Source organism: Capricornis sumatraensis, chromosome 1 (assembly GCF_032405125.1).
Source record: "Capricornis sumatraensis isolate serow.1 chromosome 1, serow.2, whole genome shotgun sequence".
Taxonomy (NCBI): Eukaryota; Metazoa; Chordata; class Mammalia; order Artiodactyla; family Bovidae; genus Capricornis; species Capricornis sumatraensis.
Genome location: NC_091069.1, coordinates 252089596 through 252111717, shown reverse-complemented (window position 1 = coordinate 252111717; position 22122 = coordinate 252089596). Strand labels below are relative to the sequence as shown.

Genomic DNA, 22122 nt, shown 5'->3' with positions numbered 1-22122 from the left:
ACCACTGCTGTGACGATACAGGCAGGACCACCGAGAACCATCGATAGAGGCTAAGTGGATCTGAACATGAGAAGAGACCATTCCAAGGTCTTGAGAACCTACCCAGGACCCCAGGCTGTTCAGAAGGAACCAGATGCAGACTGGCAGTATGACCACAGGATCTGAGCTGATCTGCAGGAAGAGCGCGGCACCGTTACTGTGCTTCCGATTCCCTCAGAGACACTGTCACATGCTCACACACGCCAACAGGCCTGCCAAGGACCTCAGGGATCCTCATGGCCAGAGCTCTGTGCCTGGCACCTGGCCTGCCTTCCAGTCTCCACCCTGCAAAGGACATCTGGATTCATGGTGCTGGCCGCTGCTAGTTTCTGTAAAGGGCACTAACAGGACAAAACCTCAGGAACGTCTGTGGAAAAGATGCTGCCCCAAGGGGGACGTCCTGACGCGAGTACAGTGCTGTGGACTGGACCCCACGAAATACATGTGACCTTCTCAGGAATAAAATGGCTTCAGGTCCTCAAGTAACAGAACACAAACCTGGGGGGAGACAGAGACAGATGCAGAGACAGAGAGACGCGGGCCAGTCTATGCTATGAAACTGTAAAAACAAAGTTTGTGGCTGACTCACTTTTTCCATCGCTTTTTCCTTCTAACCCGAGAGGAGGTGATCTTGACTTTTCTTGAGAATCAAGAGATGTTATGATAAAATCTTCAACATCTTTCTCCTGTTCAAACACAGATTTTTAAATGGTCACAAAATGATAATGTTTTATACCACAGAATTGAACTTGCCAGATGGAAACTTTCTAAGACCTGAATTTATCACCTTCCCACAAAGAACTCAAACAAAAAAGGGTTCAAAGCTGGTGGACACAAGGTCATAACGTTTGTTTTAATCAAACTCATCTACAGTTCTCTAGGAATATTTTAAAGGTGTCACTGGCAAGTATTTCAGATTTTTTAAATTTTGCACGATGTGTGGTAGCATATGGATATGAAATGGAAGCATATGGATATGGAATGGTAATACACGGATACTTCAAACTGCATGTATCCTATAATTTTCATCTAATCCATGATACACAGATCTCAAAACTATGTTAGATAAAATATAATCTAACCCCAAAATAATATGTTGAAGTGTCCTTGAAACTGACTACATTATATGTAGAGCCTGTGAAACATGAAATACAACTGAAAATAAACCTAAAAAACATATTCTAGACTAAGAGCTGATATGCAGACCACGGATGAAGATGGGTTTGTGACGACACTTCCCAAAGCCAGTGTGACTTAGCCAACTCAGGCATGCAGTGGATCTGAGTAAGACTAATGCATTTCATGTACTGTTAAAAAACAACCCAAGTGCTCTGGATGTTCCTATTATAGATTTGGGTCCGTCCTGCAGAACGCTGACCGTCCCTGCACTGCTGACCAAGGGAGTGCCAACTGCTCACCCACGCCTGGCCAGATGGCCACCTCAAGAGGTGAGCCAACAATGGCTGCAGCTGTGACTCCACCAGCCAGACACACAGCCCAGTGTGAACAAACTGGCCTTCAGCACGTGGACCCAGATCAGGACTTACCACAGGCACCCGCTGAGCATGGTGGTCCACGGAGGGAGCGCTGTCTGCAGCCAATGGAGACCCCACCCACTTAGGGGCTGTTCCTGCAGCTGACTCGCCCGGGTAACAAAGCTGCCCCGACTGGGCAGCCTGGAGCAGGTGGGTGCTTGTCCCATCCCAAAGCGAGGTGTCCAGGCTGTGCAGGCTCAGGGCATCTGAGCAGGGTGTTAGGGGCAGGCTGGGCGGGGGCTCAAGGGCTGAGTCCTCCCTGACAACCTCAGGGGAGCTCCAGGGGGACAGGTCCATCGTCCTGAGCACATTCTTCAAGGGCTTGGACCCCTGGGAGCGGGTGAGGCCCCGGGAGCGCCCACGCAGGTGGCCCTGCAAGCAGAGTGACCTGTCCCGCAAAGTGACCGGCTCTCCCGCGGGAGCATCTGGCTCATTTCTTATCAATGAATCTGAATTTCCAGTGACCTCAGCTAGATCCCATAAGATGTTAAATGTATCAATAGGAGGTGATTTGTCAGTTTCTTCACTGTTATCAGAACCATCACTCAAACCATCTTCTAAAGCACATGGAGATGCCAATGCCTGCTGATATTTAAAGTCCTCCATCTCGATGTTTTGGAAGCTCATGGAACACACCAGATGGTTCAGTTTTTCTTGAAGTTGTTTCACCTGGGCTATGAGATCAACTTTCTGTAGCCGACAATCTTCCAGTAGTTTTCCCTTATCCTGCAGGTAAGCAAGAACACGCATACAGTAAAATGACTGGATTTCATGTTGTCACATTTGCCTGTCTGTTATTTATGAGCCAGTTTCAGAGACTGTCTGAACAATTAAGGATGTGGTTCCACAATGAGCCCTTTGTCCCTCTAGGCTCTTTAAGATTTTAAGTTTTTAAAAATCCCACGAAGGGCTCAAAGCTTAAAACTTGTTCCCTAAGGTAACCATTGGAGACAGTCTGGAAGGATGGTGGGGCAGGCAGCACCAGGGGCCCCTTTCCCACCTGGAAGACAGCCACACTGGAAGAACATGTCCAATATGACTATTCTGGAAGTCTGCAGTCTATTGAAGGACTAGAGGGTAACTGCTCTCAGCTCTTAGCACAGAAGCACCACCCAACCCCCACTCCAGGGCCTGGGGGCAGCTGTGCACGTGCCCTGAAGCATCCGCAGGAAGCAGGGTGGGCTGCTCTCTCAAAACTGAGAGTGGCACTCTGACTGCTGCTCCTGATCAGAGGAGCAAAGACAGCCAGCCTGCTGCACCTGCCCACCTGGCAAAAATGACTTCCAAGGGATTGAAAGGACTGGTGCCCTCTTATCCCTACCAAAGTGTTTTCCTCTTTGGGGAAAAACTAGGACATTCAAAAACAACTGCATATGCAGAGGAAATTATAAAGTGACTACATGTGCCTTGGAAAAAGGAATAGGCTCAGAAAAGACCTGAGAACCTAAGTTTATATCTTACGCTGATCCTCTGCACAGACACATCAATTCAAAATAAAAATAACAACCCCACAAGAACAACAACAACAAAAAAAACAAATACTGAGAAGGAAGGAGACTACGATTTCTAGGTTTACATTAGTAAGATTAAAAAGGTTCAGTGTTCAACAGTAACAACAAAAATCATCAAAAAAAAAAAGGAAATAGGAACGTATAGATCCTGCACAGGAAAAAGCATGTCTACAGAAATAACCCTTGAAAAAGACTCGATGGTGAATGAATAAAGACTTTAACACGACTGTCTTAAAGATGCTCAAAGAACTAAGGAAAATATGAAGAAAGTGTAAAAAAAAAATTATGCACAAAACAGAAACATCAATAAAGAAAAAAGAAATCACAAAGAAATTCTGGAGCTGAAAACTATAATAACTGAAATTTAAAACTCACTAAAGGGATTCAATGGAGAAGGAAATGGCAACCCACTCCAGCGTTCTTGCCTGGAGAATCCCAGGGACGGGGGAACCTGGTGGGCTGCCGTCTATGGGGTCACAGAGTCGGACACGACTGAAGCGACTTAGCAGCAAAGGGATTCAAGGGTAGATCTGAGAAGGCGGAAGAAAGAATTAGTGAACGTGAAGAGAGAATGACGGAAATTACCAAGGCCAGGAAGGAGGTTGAGAAAAGTAAACGGAGCCTCAGGTAGCTATGGGACACTACTCAACAAGCCAACAGACACACCAATGGAGTTCCAGAAGAAGGGAGAGAGGGGGAGGCAAAGAGAACAAACAGGGACATAGTGAATGACCTTTCCAAATCTGATGAACAATATGAACGTAAGTACCCAGGAAACTCAACCAACTCCAAGTAAGATGAACTCAGACAGACTGACACCAGGACATGTCATAATCAAACTCACACAAAGCCAAAGTGAGACTCTTGAGAACAGCGAGAGAGAAGTGACTCGTTGTATACAAAGATCGTCAGTAAGAGTATCAACAGATCTCTCCACCAGAAACTTTGAAGGCCAGAGGACAGTGGGTCTGTATATTCAAAAGGCTAGAAGATGAAGAACTGTCAACTAAGAATCCTAAATCCAGCAAGACTCCTTCAAGAGGAAGTGAGAAATAAGACATTCCCAGATAAACAAAAGTTGAGGGAGGTTGTTACCACTAAGTCCTGCCCAGTAAGGAATGTTCAAGAGAGTTGTTTAGTTGCTAAGCCCACCAGACTGCTCTGTCCATGGGATTTCCCAGGCAAGAATATCGGAGTAGGTTGCCATCTCCTTCTCCAGGGGATCTTCCTCACTCAGGGACTGAACCTGTGTCTCCTGCACTGGCAGGCAGATACTTTACCTGAGCCACCAGGGAAACCCCCATTCAAGAGTCCTGCAGGGGAATAAAAGAACCCTAGACAGTAACGCAAAGCTGTACAGAGATAGAAAGATCTCACTAGGTAAACACACGGGCAGTTATAAAATCTAACATTACTGTAACAATGGTTTCTAACTGCATTTTTTGTTTTCATCCTGATTTAAAAGACTAATATATATATTCTTAAGTTATTAATCTAAAAGTTAGCATTACTGTAACTTTAGTTTCTCACTCCACATGTGTTTTCTACACAATTTAAGAGATTAATGCAATGAAAGGAATTATTAATGTTTTGAGGCACACAGTTATAAAGATGTCTTTTTATTACATCAAAAATCAAAAGGAGTGGGGATGGAGCTAAAAGCAACAGAGTTTATGTGTTATTAAACTTAAGCTGGTATAGATGCAAATCAGTATTTTGTGTTAGGATGCTAATTGTGAAAACAGCAATAGAACATACACAAAGCGAAATCAATTAAATGCAAGAAAAGACAGTAATGTAGGAAATGAGGGATCAAAAAGAGCTGTAAGGCATAAAGAAAACAGCAAAATGGCAAAAGCACAGGATTCCTTATCAGTAACAACTTTACATATAAGTGGCTAAAGCTCTCCAGAGACAGGGACTTGCAGAATGGATAAGAACACATGATCCAACTCTTGGGCTGGCCAAACGGCCATTCGCTGTTTCCCTTGAGACAGCTCCGGCACTGCTTAGTTGTGTTTAACAGCATTCGAAACAATTTTGTTAGACCATATTGTGACTGTGTCATATCAGTATGCATTTTTAATAAAACATCAAAATTGGTGAGTTTTCGTGTAGCCATTTTAAGATGGAAGAAAAGCAACATTTTTGGCATACTATGCTTTATTATTTCAAGAAAGATAAAAATGCAATTGAAAAGCAAAAGATTTGTTCAGCGTATGGAGACCACGCTGTGACTGATCAAACGTGTCAAAAGCGGTGACATTTCATACTGGACATTTCTCACTGAGCGATGCTCCAAGGTCAGGCAGACCGCTTGAAGTTGTTACTAGAGATATTAATTGAGACCAAGCAACATTGATTCATGGGGTTACAAAGAGTAGGACACGACTGAGTGACTGAACTGAACTGAACACTATACCATGCAGTAGATAGCCGACGTACTCAAAATATCCAAATCAAGTGTTGAAAATCATTCACACCAGCTGGGTTATGTTAATTGCTTTGATGTTTGGGCTCCACATTAGATAAGTGAAAAGAACCTTCTTGACCATACTTCCGCCCCATGTGATTCTTAAACATAACAAAAAATGTTTCATTTTTAAAACAAATTGTGACAGGCAATGGAAAGTAGATATTGTACAGTAATGTGTAATGGAAGAGATCATAGGGCTAGTGAAATGAACCACCACCAACTACACCAAAGGCTGTCTTCATCCAAAGAAAGTAATGTTGGGTATATGGCGGGATGGGAAGGTAGTCATTTATCATGAGCTCCTTCCAGAAAAACCAAAGAATAAATTCCAACAAGTACTGCTCCCAAATAGACCAACTGAAAGTGGCACTCATCGAAAATCAGCCCAAAATTAGTCAAGAGAAAAGTCACAGCCTTCCAGCAGGATAAGCAAGACCACATGTTTCCTTGATGACCAGGCAAAAACTGTTACAGACTGGGAAGTTCCAATCATTCACTGTATCCAGCAGACATTCCACCCTTGGATTTCCATTCATTTCAGTCTACAAAACTCTCTTAAAGGAAAAATTTCAGTTTCATGGAAGAATTTAAAAGGCAACTTTTAAAAGATAAAAACTTGGGAAGATGGAATTAGGAAGTTGCCTGAAAAATGGCAGAAGGTACTACATTGTTCAATAAAGTTCTTAGTGAGGATGAAAAATGTTCCTTTTATATTAACTTTAAAACCTAAGGAACACTGCGGTCAATTCAATACAGGCTGTCTGCAGCAGTTCACTTTAAACCCAAAGACACAAACAGGTTGAAAATAAAAGGATAAGAAAAGATATTCCATGCAAACAGTAACCAAAGAAGAGCAGGTGACCCTTTCAATATCAGACAAAATAAATTTAAGCCAATAAAAGTTATAAAGAGACAAAGAAGGAGATTGAATCAATAATGAGAAATCTCCCTATGAAACAAAGCACTGGACCTGATCCCTTTGCTGCTGAATTCCATCAAACATGTAAAGAAATACTATCGTGGTGAATTCCACCAAACATGTAAAGAAATACTATTGATTCTTCTCAAACTTCTCTAGCAAGCTGAAAAGGAGGAAGCACCAGGCCCAGATGAGTTCACTGGTGAATTCTACCGAACATTTAAGAAAGAAATTATACCGATTCTTTGCAGTCTCTTTCCTAGCACAGAAGCAAAGGGAATGCCTCCTGATTCATTCTGTGAGGCCTGCATTACCTTAAAGCCAAAGATACTACAAAAAATGAAAACTATAAATCAACATCCCTTATATTTATGCAAAAATTCTTAACAAAATAATAGCAAATCAAATTCAATAGGATATTAAAAGGGTTATACATAATTAAGTGGTAGTTATTCCTTAAATTCTACATAGGAAAATCAGTCAATGTAATATGGTACATTAACAAAAAAAAGGAAGAAAAAGTCACATATCATGTCAGTTGATGCAGAAAAAGCATTGGACAAAATCAAATACCCTTTCACAACATTCAATTCAGCATACTAGAAGCAAAAGGAAACTATGTTAACACATAAAAGCCACACAAGAAACCCACAGTGAACACCATACTCAAGGATGAAAAACTGAAAGCTTTTCCTCTAGGATAAGGAACAAAGAAAGGATACCCAATTCCCTTCAACACAGTACTGAAAATCCTAGCCAGGGCAATTAGACAAGAGAAAGAAATAAAGGGCATCCAAACTGGAAAGGGAGAAGTAAAATGATCTATATTCAAAGATGATATGATCCTACATGTAGAAAACCTAAAGATTTCCCAAAGAAACTGTTAGAACTAATGCAGGAATTCAGTAAAATTGCAAGATACAAAGTCAGCATATAAAGTCAGCTGCATTTCTATACAGGAACTATCTGAAAAGAAAATTAAAACAATTCCATTTATGACAGCAACAACAAAAATAAATAATTTTTTAAAAAAAAAGGAAGGAAGAAAGGAAAAATTAACCAAGAATTTATCAAGGAGGTGAAAGACTTGTACAATGGAACTACAGATACTGTTAAAAGAAATTAAAGAGGACATAAATAAGTGGAAATATGTCTCATGGCTATGGATTTAAAGGCTTGGTATTAAAATTCAAATGTGTGTCAATACCACCCAAAGCATTCTACATTTGCAAAGCTGTTCTATCAAAATTCCAAAGACCTTTTTTTACAGAAATTAAAAAACCCATTCTGAAATTCATAAGGTGTTTCAAAGGACCCTGAACAGCCAAAATAATCTAACAAGAACAAAACTGAGGGACTCAGTACTACTTGACTGTAAAATTTATGACAAAGCTATAATAATCAAAACAGTGTCAGATTCACATAAAAACAGACATAGGAACTAGTACAGAAAGCCTAGAAACAGACATTTGCATATACTATTAAATGATTTTTGACAATGGTGCTAAGGTCCTTCAGTGGAAAAGGACAGTCTTTTCACAAATGATGCTGGGAATATAGGACATTAACATGCAAAAGAATGAAGTTGGACCCTTACCTAAAACCACATATAAAAATTAACCCCAAATAGATCAAAGACATAAAACTATAACACTCTGAGAAGAAAACATGGCAAAAACGTCATGATGCTGAATTTGGCAACTATTGCCTGTATATTACACCAAAGATATCGGACAGATAAAAGACAAACTGGACTTCACGACATTTTTAAAATTTGTGCATCAAAAGACACTGTCCACAGAGTAAAAATGCAACACACGAAATGGGAAAAAATATTTACAAATCATACACCTGATAATACATGGGATCTTCATTATTTAACCAATACTTTAGTCACCTGTTGTGAAGAACTGACTAAGTGGAAAGACCCTGATGCTAGTAAGGATTGAAGGCAAAAGCAGAAGAAGGTGGCAGAGGATGAGATGGTTAGATAGCATCACTGACTCCATGGACATGAACTTGAGCAAACTCCAGGAGACAGTGGAGAAAAGGGAAGCGGGGTGTGCTGCAGAACATGAGGTTGCAAAGAGTCCGACAGAATTTAGCAACTGAACAACAATAATACCTGAAAATGGATTAATATACCCAGAAATATATAAAGAACTCCTAAAACTCAATTTAAAAAAACCATACAACCTGATTCAAAATTTGCCATGATCAGACATCTCTCTAAAGAACATATATAAATCGCCAATGAGCACATGAAAAGATATTTAATAACACTAATCATTTGAGAAACACAAACCAAAACTATAATTAGATACCACCTCCCAACCATTAGGATGACTACTATCAAAAAAATAATAATAATAATAACAAGTAATGGTGAGGATGTAGAGAACTTAGAATCTTCGTATACTTTTGAAAGAAATGTAAAATGGTACAGCCACTGTGGAAGACACTACAGTAGTTCTTCAGAAAATTCGCAATGGAATTATCACATGATTCAGCAACTCTAGTTTTGGGTATACACCTAGAAGAACTGAAACCAAGGTCTCAAAGAGATATCTGTACACCATGCTCACAGCAGCACTATTCACAAGTTAAAACGTGGAGGTAGAACGTCCCTGGTGGTCCAGTGGTTAAGACCTTGCACTCCCAATGAAGGGGGCTTGGGTTTGATCCCCGGTCAAGGAACGAGAACCCATACACCCCAACTAAAGAGCCTGTATGAAGCAACCAAGGAGCCCACACACAGCAATGGAAATGTCATGTGCCACAACTGAGACCCAGAGCAGCCAAATAAAACAATAAAAATTTTGAAAATGTGGAAGCAACTCAAGCATCCATCGACAGATGAACAGATAAGTATCAGTTCAGTTCACTGCTCAGTCATGTCCAAGCTTTTAGAACCCCATGGACTGCAGCATACCAGACCTCCCTGTATCATCTGGAGCTTGCTCAAACTCATGTCCATCGAGTGGGTGATGCCATCCAACCATCTCATCCTCTGTCATCCCCTTCTGCCGTCAATCTTTCCCAGCATCAGGGTCTTTTCCAATGAGTCAGCTCTTTGCATCAGGTGGCCAAAGTATTGGAGATTTAGCATCAGTCTTTTCAATGAATATTCAGGACTGATTTCCTTTAGGATTGACTGGTTTGATATTCTTGCAGTCCAAGGGACTCTCAAGAGTCTTCTTCAACACCACAGTTCAAAAGCATCAATTCTTCAGTGCTCAGCTTTCCTTATGGTCCAACTCTCACATCCATACATGACTAGAGAAAAAACCATAGCCTTGACTAGATGGACCTTTGTTGACAAAGTAGTGTCTCTGCTTTTTAATATGCTGTCTAGGTTGGTCATAGCTTCTCTTCTAAGGGGCAAGCGTCTTTTAATTTCACGACTGCAGTCACCATCTGCAGTGATTTTGGAGCCCAAGAAAATAAAGTCTCTCACTGTTTCCATTGTTTCCCCATCTATTTGCCATGAAATGATGGGACTGGATGCCATGATCTTAAGTTTTCGACTGTTGAGTTTTAAGCCACCTTTTGCTCCTTCACCTTCAAGACACTCTTAAGTTCCTCTTCGCTTTCTGCCATAAGGTTGGTGGCATCTGCATATCTGAGGTTACTGATATTTCTCCTGGCAATCTTGATTTCAGCTTGTGCTTTGTCCAGCCCAGCGTTTCTCATGATGTACTCTGCATAGAAGTTAAATTAGCAGGGTGACAATATACAGCCTTGACGTACTCCTTTCCCAATTTGGAACCAGTCCATTGTTCTAAGTCTGGTTCTAACTGTTGCTTCTTGACCTGCATACAGATTTCTCAGGAGGCAGGTAAGGTGGTCTGGTATTACCATCTCTGTTAGAATTTTCCACAATTTGTTGTGATCTACACAGTCAAAGGCTTTGGTGTAGTCAATAAAGCAGAAGGAGATGTTTTTCTGGAACTCTCTTGCTTTTTTGATGATCCAACGGATGTTGGCAATTTGATCTCTGGTTTCTCTGCCTTTTCTAAATCCAGCTTGAACATCTGGAAATTCATGGTTCATGTACTGTTGAAGCCTATCTTGGAAAACTTTGAGCATTACTTTGCTAGCATGTGAGAGGAGTACAATTGTGCAGTAGTTTGAACATTCTTTGGCATTGCCTTTCTTTCAGACTGGGATGAAAACCAACCTTTTCCAGTCCTGTGGCCACTGCTGAGTTTTCCAAATTTGCTGGCATATTGAGTGCAGTACTTTCATAGCATCATCTTTTAGAATTTAAAATAGCTCAACTGGAATTCCATCACCTCCACTAGCTTTGCTCATAGTGATGCTTCCTAAGGGCCACTTGATCGCATTCTAAGATGTCTGGCTCTAGATGAGTGATCACACCATCTTGGTTATCTGGGTCACGTACATCTTTTTTGTACAGTTCTTCAGTGTATTCTTGCCACTGCTTCTTTACACCTTCTGCTTCTGTTAGGTCCATACTGTTGTTTATGGATAAGCATAATGTGGTGTACACATACAATGGGGTATTATTCAGCCTTAGAAAGGAAGGACATTCTGACCCCGGCTATGACGTGGATGAACCTGGATAACATTGTGCGTAGTGAAATAAGCCAGATGCAGAAAGGCACATACTGTGTGACTCCACTTATGTAATCCCTCAGAGTATCTCAGAAATCTATACAGAGACAGACAGAAGAATGGTGTCTGCCAGGGCTGGGGGAGAGGGGAAATGGAACTTACGGTTTACATGACAGAGTTTCAGTTTTGCAAGAGGAAAAGGGCTGTGGAGATGTGTGGTCACATGTTACAAACATACCCAATATCACTGAGCCATACCACACACAATACACAGAGGCAACTGTCATAACCTATTTCAGCGGCAATTCACTGGGGACGTAAGATTTTTAATTTTAAGGAAAAAAGGCCTAGAAGGTTCTATACACAAACACTGGAAAACACAAAATTGCAATTTATGGGACAAATCTGGAATTTGCTTGTCAGTGTGTTAACTTCTAAAACTTTGGCGACCAGCTCATGACATCGCAGGGCTGAGCTTTAAGAATTCAGACAAATGCTCCTGACCCAAGGGCACTGAGACAAGTGCTCTAGAGTCAGGGGAAGTCCTCTACAGAGCAGCTTTTCTGAAAAGGGTGTGATAAACACACAGCATCAAATTCAAGTTTCTCTCTCAAAACTGCAGGCCTAAGTGCACAGTCCTATGTGCTGGGGAATTCAGACTTTCCCAGTTTCCCAATGCCAACATGGTGCACATGGCTCCTGCACATCCCAGGAGGTTAGGGCTGGAATCCCAGCATGGTTTGCAGGGTCCACACCAGCAATAACGACATTGTCAACTTCCCTCCTGCCCCTGGAAAAGAGACGTTGGCTTTCTGGTAGCTTCCGTCCTGGGATCATAAGAGCTGACTCATTGGAAAAGGCCCTCATGCTGGGAAAGGCTGAAGGCCAAAGGAGAAGGAGGAGCAGAGGATGAGATGGTTAGATGGCATCACTGACTCAGTGGACATGAACTTGAGCAAACTTTGGGAGTTAGCGAAGGACAGGGGAGCCTGGTGTGCTGCAGTCCATGGGGTCACAAAGAGTTGGACACAACTGAGCGACTAAACAATGTATAATTATTATACATTATACAGATAATAACGGAACAACAACTGTCCTGAGATCCGAATTTAAGACTGCTGAATCATGGATCACTCGCTCGTCTTTGCTGGTGAGCAACAGAAAATACCTAAAGTTCAACAAACCAATGCAAAGCCTTCCCAAGTCAATTGGAGGCTAGCCACAAAGGTCGTGTGGACGCGGCGCAGCGTAGTCAGTGTAGGCAGGGCTTTGGCCGGCTGCAGGTCATCCTTAACTGGAGACAACAAGTGGAGAAAACAAGGACGATGCTTACGAGCACACAGCCAAGGGCATCAGAAAGCCAGAAGAGCAGCAAGGCCCCATTGGGCTCCCAGCCAGCTGAGCCTGAGGGAAAGCCCACAGCTCATGACCAGAAGCCCACACAGAGTAGGAGATGAGGGATGCACGCCCACAGCAGGCCAAAACGTGCCAGAGCGGGGGGAACACATGAAGCACGGCCTCCCACAGATGTCGAGCAGCTGCTCAGCTCCCCGCCTGCACTCCCAGCACTGTCTGCCCCCAGCACCCCACCTGCACCCAACACACACACTCCCAGCTCCCCGGACACTTCCCACCCTCTGATGTGCAGCCAGCTCTCTGCACACACAGGCTGCGCAAGTTGTGGCCTGCGGAGAACGAACCCACCTGTGGGTCACTGCCACGGCCGTCAAGGGCCTGGGCCAGCTGCCTGCCATCCACAGCCTGTTGCAATTCCTCACTGCAGGAGGTCTCTTCGCCCCTAGGCACCCAGCCCTGGGAGCCACCCTCCCCATGCGCCTGCCGCTCATCCAGCTCCTTCTGGCACTTCAGGAACCGCTGGTTGAGTGCCTGCAGCTGGCGGCTGAGGCAGACACACTGCTTTCGGAGTTGCTGTAGCTCAGGGGGCTCCCCAGTGGCCGCCAGGAGCTGCTGCTCCAGGGCATGGCGAAAGCGGGCCACGGCTGCCAGGATGGCCTCCAGCTCAGCGGAGTGGGTGGACTTCTCCCGGCACAGAGCTTCAATTTCTAAATCTCTCTCTGCGATCTTTGCTTCCCTGGCACGCAGAGCAGATTCAAACTCGAGGATCTGGGAGGCTAGGCCCTCAGGCCCCAGCTCGGCCAACTGCCGTGTGGCCGCCTCCTCCGCGGCCTGCAGGCGCTGCTGGAGGGCCTCGAGGGCCTGGCTGTGCTGGCGCTCCTGCTCAGCCAGCCGCTGGCTCAGGGCCTCCTTGGCCTCCAGGGCAGCATGCAGCTCACCCGCCAACATTGCAGGGGCCTCGGCTCCCTCGGCTGGGAGGCCCAGCAGCTCACTCTGCAGGCTCATGGCCCCGCCTTCCCCAGCCTTGGGAGCCTCAGGCCCCCCGAGTGGGAGCTCCCTCTGCAGCTTCTCGATGACCTCGTGGAGCTGCTCAATCTCCTCAGCATTATCCTTCTGCAGCCGCGCTTGGTTCTCACGCAGAGTCTCAATAATGGATTTCAGCTCTTCAACTTCAGAACTTCTACTACACACAACCTGAAGGAAAAGCACATTTCAGAGGGAAATTATATGCATCAACTTCAGAAGTGCCCCTTCCCACTTACCATTCTGCCTGAACTCATTCTTACAGAGTGGAGAGACTTCACAACTTAAAACTAGCTGTGGAAGTAACTAACAATGTCACCGAACGACATTAACACCTGAAAAACAGAGACTTAAAGTGTGTCAAAATGGTCAGAAACTTGTATCTGCAGCTGCTGGACACTTCATCAAGGCCACATCCCATCACTGAGGCAGGCCCCCAGCCTGGCTGTGTGATCCAAGGGAAGCCCTAACGTGGCCACAGCTCAGCTGATGATACTACACACAAATGTTTTCACCACCTTCTAATTCATCATGTTAATGTTCGTCCCTCAGTCATGTCCGACTCTTTGCAACTCCATGGACTGTAGCCTGCCAGGGTCCTCTGTCCATGGAATTCTCCAGGCAAGAATACTGGAGTGTTCACCACCTTCTAAATGTCCATCTTCTTAACAATTAAGCAACTATGGTTTGGTTTTCCTAAAGGGCATTTAGATTTTAGGTGTCATTCTAACACTAGAACAAGAATAAAAGCGAGAAGACTCGAAGGGAGGTCTGCAGTAATGAAGAAGGTGAACGAGCCAGAGCTCACAGCACGTTTTCCACACAGTACACAGCAGGGACCTGGGGATTCAACACACCACGCATCAAGCGATGCTTCTACTTGTGCTATTTAATCTAACTCTCAACAGTGTTAAGACAGGAAACGTTACTGTCCCTATTTTAAAGGTGTGACAGCTGAAATGTAGATATGAAATATTTTGCCAAGACCACAAAGACAATAAATGGAAAATCAGGACTGAAATCTATGTCAATGTGACCCACAAATTCCGTTCTCTTACATTAATAGGGACTTTCCTGGTGGTTCAGTGGTTAAGACTCCACGCTCCCAATGCCGGTGGCCTGCATTTGATCCTTGGTCAGGGAACTAGAGCCTGCAGGGCACAACTGAGAGACCATATGCTGCAACTGAGATCCGGTGAAACCAAATAATTTTTTTTTAGAAAGACTGCATCAACAGCAGCAACCAGAATATAAGAGAGTTCTAACCAATCCGTGTTCCAGTTCACGATGCTCAACCAATTTGTTACAGGAATATAGGAACATGCTTTCTAAACACTGAGAGCTTCACACAATTCCTGGTTTCACTAGTATTAACTAACAATTACTTTAAATACAAATCCAAGCCTGGCCCACAGTAAAAACAAAAGTAAGAGAAGTGATTTTTGGTTTTGGTTTGGATGACATAAGCTATGCTCCAGGTTCATATTTATCATACCTGAATGCTAGTGTGTAGTTGAAAAAAGAAAATTTCTCAGTGTGAGGCAAGAACCTCTGCCTAGCCCCATGAGGTGTACTGAAGACATTCTCGTCTCTTCTGCAGATGGCTGGAGGCACAGGGAAGTAACTCTGTCTGTACACACTTGCACATTCAGCACACTGAGATGAAGAGGTGGGCATGACAAAAGAGCCAAGTCGCAACACAAGCAACACACTCAAAATATCAAAGCCAGCGCATGAAAATGGCTTTAAAAGTAAAACACGAAAGTCTAAAATAAGTCCCCTGAAATACAGTGCAATTACAATATTGCTTCTGTTTATGTTTTGGTGTTTAGGTCACAAGGCATGTGGGATCTTCGCTCTTTGACCAAGGAGTAAACCCACACCCTATGCACTGGAAGGCAAAGTCTTCAGTACTGACGGCCAGGGAAGTCCCAGCAACATTTTATAAGCCCAACAAAACCAATACCTGATTAAAATATGGCACACACACACACACACCTACAGTGATATCCTTCATAAACACAGATGCAAAATCCACTAACAAAAGATCAGCACGTCAAATCCAACAATATATTAAAATGGTACTTCATCACCACCACACAGGGTTTAACCTAGGAATGTAGGTTGGTTTAACCTTCAAAAAATCACTCAGTATAATTAACCCTATTATGAGATTAAAAGAAATGTAACTATCTCAAAAGATTTAGAGGAAGCAATGTAGAAACAAAAGGGAACTTCCTCAATCAGATGAAAGATATCTATGAAAAACTTACAGCTAACATTATACATACTGATGAAACAATAAACACTTTCCTCCAAGATCAGAAACAAGGCAAGAATGACTGCTCTCACCTGTTTTATTTAACACTACACTGGAAGTGGTAGACATTGTAATAAGGAAGGAAAAGAAATAGAAGACGAAGACTGGAAAGAAATAAAGCTGTCTATATTTGCTGATGGTGTGCTCATCTACATAGAAAACCTTAGAAATCTATAAAAACACTACTAGTATATGTGAGTTTAGCAAAGCAACGAGATACAAGGTTAATATACAACCATTATATACATATATATACCTATGATGTGTTTGGCTCATGGCAAACAACTGGATAATAAAATTAAGCCCATTTCCAATACAACAACAAAGCTAAACTACTTAAGAATACATTTATAAAAAAATGTTCAAGCCTTCTTTCTTGAAAACTATACAGAGTAAGGGGGAAAGTAAAAGATAAAATTAAAGATGTAATACTAACCCAAGTATTAAAATAAATCGTGACGAAAGGGATAATGCATGTTGAGAGTAAGATGTTAGGATATCAAACAGCTGCTAGAAAAGAATACAGGAAATAAAGAGCAATAACCACATCAAAAGAGGTCTTAATAGTGGTGGGAACATAAGTGTGTAGTTTTCAAAAAAAAAACCTAAAGATACCATGATTTTAAATGATGAAAGTCTTCACTGACACAAAGTAAGGACAGAAAATGTAACAAAATGTGGTCTTTCAAAGAATTAGAAGTCTAATCTACAAGTGGAATTTTGGGTTATTATATTAAAGCAAGATACTGTTGATACAAAAAATGAGAAATATAATCACAGAAAACAAATCATGTATAGATTTATATATAAGATCAAACCAGTCAATCCTAAAGGAAATCAACCCTGAATATTCATTGGAAGGACTGATGCTTAAGTTGAAGCTCCCGATACTTTGACCATCTGATGCGAAGAGCTGATTCACCGGAAAAGACTCTGATGCTGGGAAAGATTGAGGGCAGAAGGAGAAGGGGGTGATAGAGGATGAGATGGTTGGATGGCATCACCGACTCGATGGACATGAGTTTGAGCAAATTCTGGGAGATAGTGAAGGACAGGAAAGCTTGGCGTGTTGCAGTCCATGGGGTCGCAAAGAATCAGACACAACTTAGCGACTAAATAACAAGAAAGAGATAAACAAAAATCCCACAAGAAAATATCTGTGATTGTCTATTCTTAATGGGACTAAAATATTTTCCTTATCACATAAACATTTTAGTATTTATGATATTATTAGTATGTAAAATTATATGACCAATTCTAGCACTAAGGACAAGTAACTGATATAATCGTCTTTAAAAAATTAGTTGCTGGTTTTAAAGGTATTCCTTGAAGTAACACAAAAGGATATTAAAAAATTCTGCCAAATAGATAAGGTACTAACATAGATCCCAACAGTCTGTCACTGCAATGTTGTGGTCATTAAGAACTACAAACAGAACTCTACAGCCCTTACAGCCTCCTCCAACATGAATAATTTTAAAAAAAACTATATCCTTTGTGTAAGGACACAGAGGCCTCTGTTGATCCCTAGACACCTCACAAGCTACCGAGAACGTAATGTCCACATGCAGCATCAGGCCAGGCCCACCTCACTGAGAGCACCACTTCCTGTCCTGGCCAACTGCGCTTCCGCCGACTCATGCACATGCATCATCTCGCTTTCTTTATTTTGCAGAAATGTCTGTGGAAATAATAACAATTACAGTGGTAATAATGACAAGAAAGTGTTACCATGGGAAAGGGTCTCCAGATCTCAAAGACACGAAATATCCTAATTAAATAAACCTGCAGTTTTAAATAGTATTAATAATACTCAGGACTTCCCCAGTGGCTCAGGAGGTAAAGAATCCACCTGCAATGCAGGAGACATGGGTTCGATCCCTGGACAGGAAGATGCCCTGGGAGGAAATGGCAACCCACTTTAGTGTTCTAGCCTGAAAAATCCCACGGACACAGGAGCCTGGCAGGTTACAGTCCATGGGGTTGCAAAGAGTTGAATACAACTGAGCTACTACGTGTGCATGCTAGTCACAATCCCACTCAATTCGAAAATGTTCTCCTATTTAAGTGCTTTCTGTCTAAAGTGACTTATTAGTTTACCCTTCAAAAACCAAAACTTTACTGCGTTTTTCCAGGTAACTCGTTTCAAAGCAATCACCAAAGAGTAAGTCGAGAGTGCTCTCACGTGCCATCATCTATTCATCAAGGAAGAGTGCCCACCCAAAGGACAGCCAGTGTTGAGGACCACCCTAAAACTCCACTTTCACTAAGAATACAGTTGCAGCCTTCAAGAGGAAAGGCATGAATGACATGACCCTTCAACTTCCTTTCACAAAGTGAGTTCACCCTTATCCAGGCTGCAACCACAGGCAATGCAGGAGTCTAAATTCCACCCATGTCAAGACCGTCTATGAAGGTGATGTTCTCTTTACAACTTTGGTTGTCATCCACACTATACAGAGGTGGTTTTGGCTCTTTGCTTCAAGAGCACAATTATATTCAGATAAAAGAGAAGACATGACAGATTTTTTGCACTGCTGGAAGGAAGCAACTTTGTCCTGAAAACACCTCTGCTCGAACGCAGCCCAAAGTAGGGACAGGGTCCTAAGGCATGACATTTCCTCCTCAGTTTCCGCAACCAGGGAGGTGCCTCTCCTGCCATTTTACTCCAATAAGAATCCTTCACAAGACTGGACTTTGAAGGTGAAAACAAAAAGCAGAGTCTGGTGGGGGAGGGGAAGCAGATGACCTTCACTGGTCAAGGTGACTCCGATTCCCACTAAGGTGTCCCAAAAGCTTCTCCCCACCTCCACACACACATTAGAGCTGCTGGGGCCACCCTGCGGGCAGAGCCCTGCCAACACGAAGTCCCTCTGGCTTCAGTAAGGAGGTGCCATGTGTCTGGGGGGGCCCGGGGGCCTGACTCCCCACAACTGACAGTCCCTCTGGGGCCACAGAAATTCCACGACCGACTGATAGAGGCAGGGGGTCTTCTTCACTTACTTTCAGATGGGCATTCTCCTCCTGAAGCTCTTTGATGCTGGCAGCGGTGCTGTTGTCCTGCAGGCCTAATTTCCAGTTCAGATGCAGTATTTCTTCATTTTTATTTACTAAGTCATCTTTAAGATTTTCTAATTGGTCTTTTAAGTCCAAAACCTTGCATTAAAGGAGGCAAGCATTAAAAGTTATCTAATATTCTAATTGACCTTAGTAATTATTAAAATCACTTAAAACATTTTAAAGCACATGCCAGAAAAACTTATTATTATCCTACAATCCACACAAGTGTTAAAATTACAAAGTGAATACAGTAGTGACGAGCCCACAAACTGTGTCGCGTGGACATCCTGCACACAAGCAGGGAGGCCCCGGCAGACACAAACAGCGAGGGAGTGCCCTGTGTGGCCCGACGCACCTCAGCCTCGCGTTGCCTGAGAGCCCCCTGCACCGCCTCCAGCTGGGCTTCGGCGCGGTCATAACGACCGCCCTCGGGAGGCACCGGGCACTTGCCCTCATCCAGTCTGGACTGCAGTGCGGACACCTGAAGCAGGTTACTCATCTGCTGCTCCTGTAATGCCTCTTTGTCCTATTTAAGAAAAAATGGTTCATTTTAAGCAAGTGCCTCAGGAAATCGGGGCCCTCAAACTGTTGTTTGCTGTTGCAGTGCAGATCATGCTCAGCCCTCCTGAAGCACACCTATGCACACCTGCACGTGCAGTCACAACACACAGACCCAGCCACGCTCCAGAGCCACACCTGCCTGGTGGAGGGCACAGCCCAAAGGGAGCCACCGCACACCCAAGATTCCCCTGTAAGGAAGTTATCCCAGTAACTATTCAACACGGCACAAAAAGAATCTCTAAACCGTTAGCAATTTTTTTTTTTAATCAGAAACAACTTGCCAAAGAACAGGGCAATGGCTGATAACACCTCTGTACAATGAAGGTGAACAGCCCGTTAATAAGTTTTCAAGGAACATTTAACATGGGTAAAATATTAAGTGGGGAAGAAACATGCATTCAAAGTTGTAAATGTGGTTCAACTCCATAGAAGAAATAAAGGCGTTTTCTACCCCCATGGTCCCTACTAAGCTCAACAGCTGTCTGCTGGAGTCAGGGGTAGAATTGCCCCCAGCAGGCAGAGTGAGCAGGCTGGTGACCGGGGCTCAGGGGCCTGAGCCAGGAGTCCCTTCCACACCGCATGTCCTCAAGAGGGGTCTGCGGTTCCTCTAATGGTTCTCAGTGGTGTTTTTGAAAACGAACTCTCTTCCTGGAGGCAGTGTTTATTCAGAGCCAAAACAATGATTCCAAAATAAAATTTCTCACCAAGTTTCAGACACTTTTCAGGTAGTAACTGTGAAACTTCCAATGACACGAAATACAAGAAAGCTTGATTCCATGAACCAAATGCACAGAGGAGGTCAACGCTGACCAGGAGGCCCTCCTACCCTCTCCACCAACCCCCAATCAAGAGACCTGCTCACACTCATCTTACACCCTCAGACACAGAACCGGTATATCATCGACACGAAATTCCAAACTACAATGTGAAGAACTGTCATTGGAGGTATTTTCACTGGGGAACTGACAGATTTGTAACTCAAAAACTACAATAATTATAACTAGGCTCTATGTGTGTAATAAAACAAGCTTTCTAAATCTGAAATCTTGAATCTGCACGTAATCAATTACTAAGGATACACTCAGAGTACCTGAGAAGCAAAGGGGTGCTAATAAAAACGGGCACAAAACACTACCACTCTAAACGCGACACTGTGACTGAGCGTGAGCAGGGGCCTCCTGAGCCACAAGAGCCACGGCGGTGCCCTGACGTCTGTCACCAGCGCCTCCAGCCACACCCGAGTCTGTGTTGCTGAGGTGACTCTGGGGAAGCCTCCAGGTCACCGACAGCTGGGGACTGGTTGCCAGGGCAGTCGACCACGTGACTGAAGGTCAGAGCTGTCGGTGTCATCCTGACCTCCGGGAGGGGAGGTGGGCTGAAGGTTGACCCCATCTCACAGGCTGTGCCATGAGGCCTCCACCAAGCAGCGCCCTCCCCACACCTGGCTTCCGCAGCGCCTCCACCCGGCGGTTCCCAACCTGTATCCTTTACAGTACCCTGGAGGTCAGCAAGTGAAGTGCTGGAGTTCTGTGAGCTGCTCTAGCAGATCTGAACCCCAAGAGGGGGTCCAGGACCCCTCGGATTCATATAGGCTGAACCTGAGGTGGAGGTCTGGGGGCGGGGGCACGGCCGTGGGGCTGAGTCCCAAGCTGTGAGGGCTGGCACCACCTCCAGGTGGACGGTGTCAGAGCCGAGCTGCAGGGCAGGACACCCCAGCTGGGGTCACTGGGGCCGAGAGGCCCCGCACGCTTGGCGACTGTCCACAGCACAGGGAACATACAGCAGGGGGTCAAGGCCAGGGGCAGAGGAAGCCCAGCCCAGCAGCTAGGGCCCACAGGCACCTCCACCAGCGGCAGCCCTCGCCGTGCTCACCTGCTGCAGGGCCTGCACGGCTCTCCGCTGTGTCTCCAGCTCTTCTTGGAGCTGCAGCAGCTTTCTCGTGGTGCTCGCATTCATCTCCTCCAGACGCCTGATCTCCTCTCCCTGGATTAGTACTTGTCTGTCAACCAATTCTTTCTTTAGAATCAATTCATTAAGTCCATCTGATTTTTCTCTCAATTTTTCTTCTAACAATTCAACCTAAAACCACAAAATATACTTCAGAAACAATAGTTTTTAAAAAATGCCCCACCTTCCAAGTTAAAAAGTACAACCCAACTGTGAGAAAACTGACCTGGCTGCACCGTGAAGCGAAAGAACATGACAGAATTCTCCATAAAAAGACACACAAAAATTATAGCACAGAACTTGTTAGTAAAATAAGCTGAATTTTGATAGTAAGGAATGGAAAGCCACTGAGCAACAGGAAAAGAACCAAGCACAGACACAGCACCATCTGGGTCAGTGTCAAGACGCAGGCGGAGCGCAAAGGCTACACCTATGCTCCAACTTCCCAGGTGGCTCAGCAGTAAAGAATTTGCCTGCTAATGCAGGAGACGTAGGTTCAATCCCTGGGTCAGGAAGACCCCCTGGAGAAGGGAATGGCAACCCACTGCAGTATTCTTGCCTGGAGAATCCCATGGACAGAGAAGCCTGGTGGGCCACAGTCCCTGGTGTTGCAAAGAACTGGACATGACTTTACAGCTAAGCAACAATGCTCTGACTACACAACAGCATGGAGATGACAAAATATGGACAGAGTGTGGATTCGTGGGTGCAAGGGGTGGGCACTGTCTCCTGTCTGCACGTCTGCACCTCAGGTGGGACCTCTGCAGGATGTCATCACACGGGAACTGGGTCTTATT

General features: G+C 44.0%; 1 protein-coding gene across 1 annotated transcript in view; it reads right to left on the bottom strand.

Moving 5' to 3' along the window:
• Positions 1-22122, bottom strand: part of PCNT (pericentrin) — a 107338-nt gene that overhangs the window by 29768 nt on the left and 55448 nt on the right. The window contains exons 24-29 of the mRNA XM_068969567.1: positions 21251-21457; positions 19173-19343; positions 18761-18913; positions 12763-13608; positions 1587-2300; positions 629-725 (exon numbers count right to left, since the gene is read on the bottom strand). Coding sequence (XP_068825668.1) covers positions 629-725; positions 1587-2300; positions 12763-13608; positions 18761-18913; positions 19173-19343; positions 21251-21457 — 2188 coding nt within the window. The remainder of the gene's footprint in view (positions 1-628; positions 726-1586; positions 2301-12762; positions 13609-18760; positions 18914-19172; positions 19344-21250; positions 21458-22122) is intronic.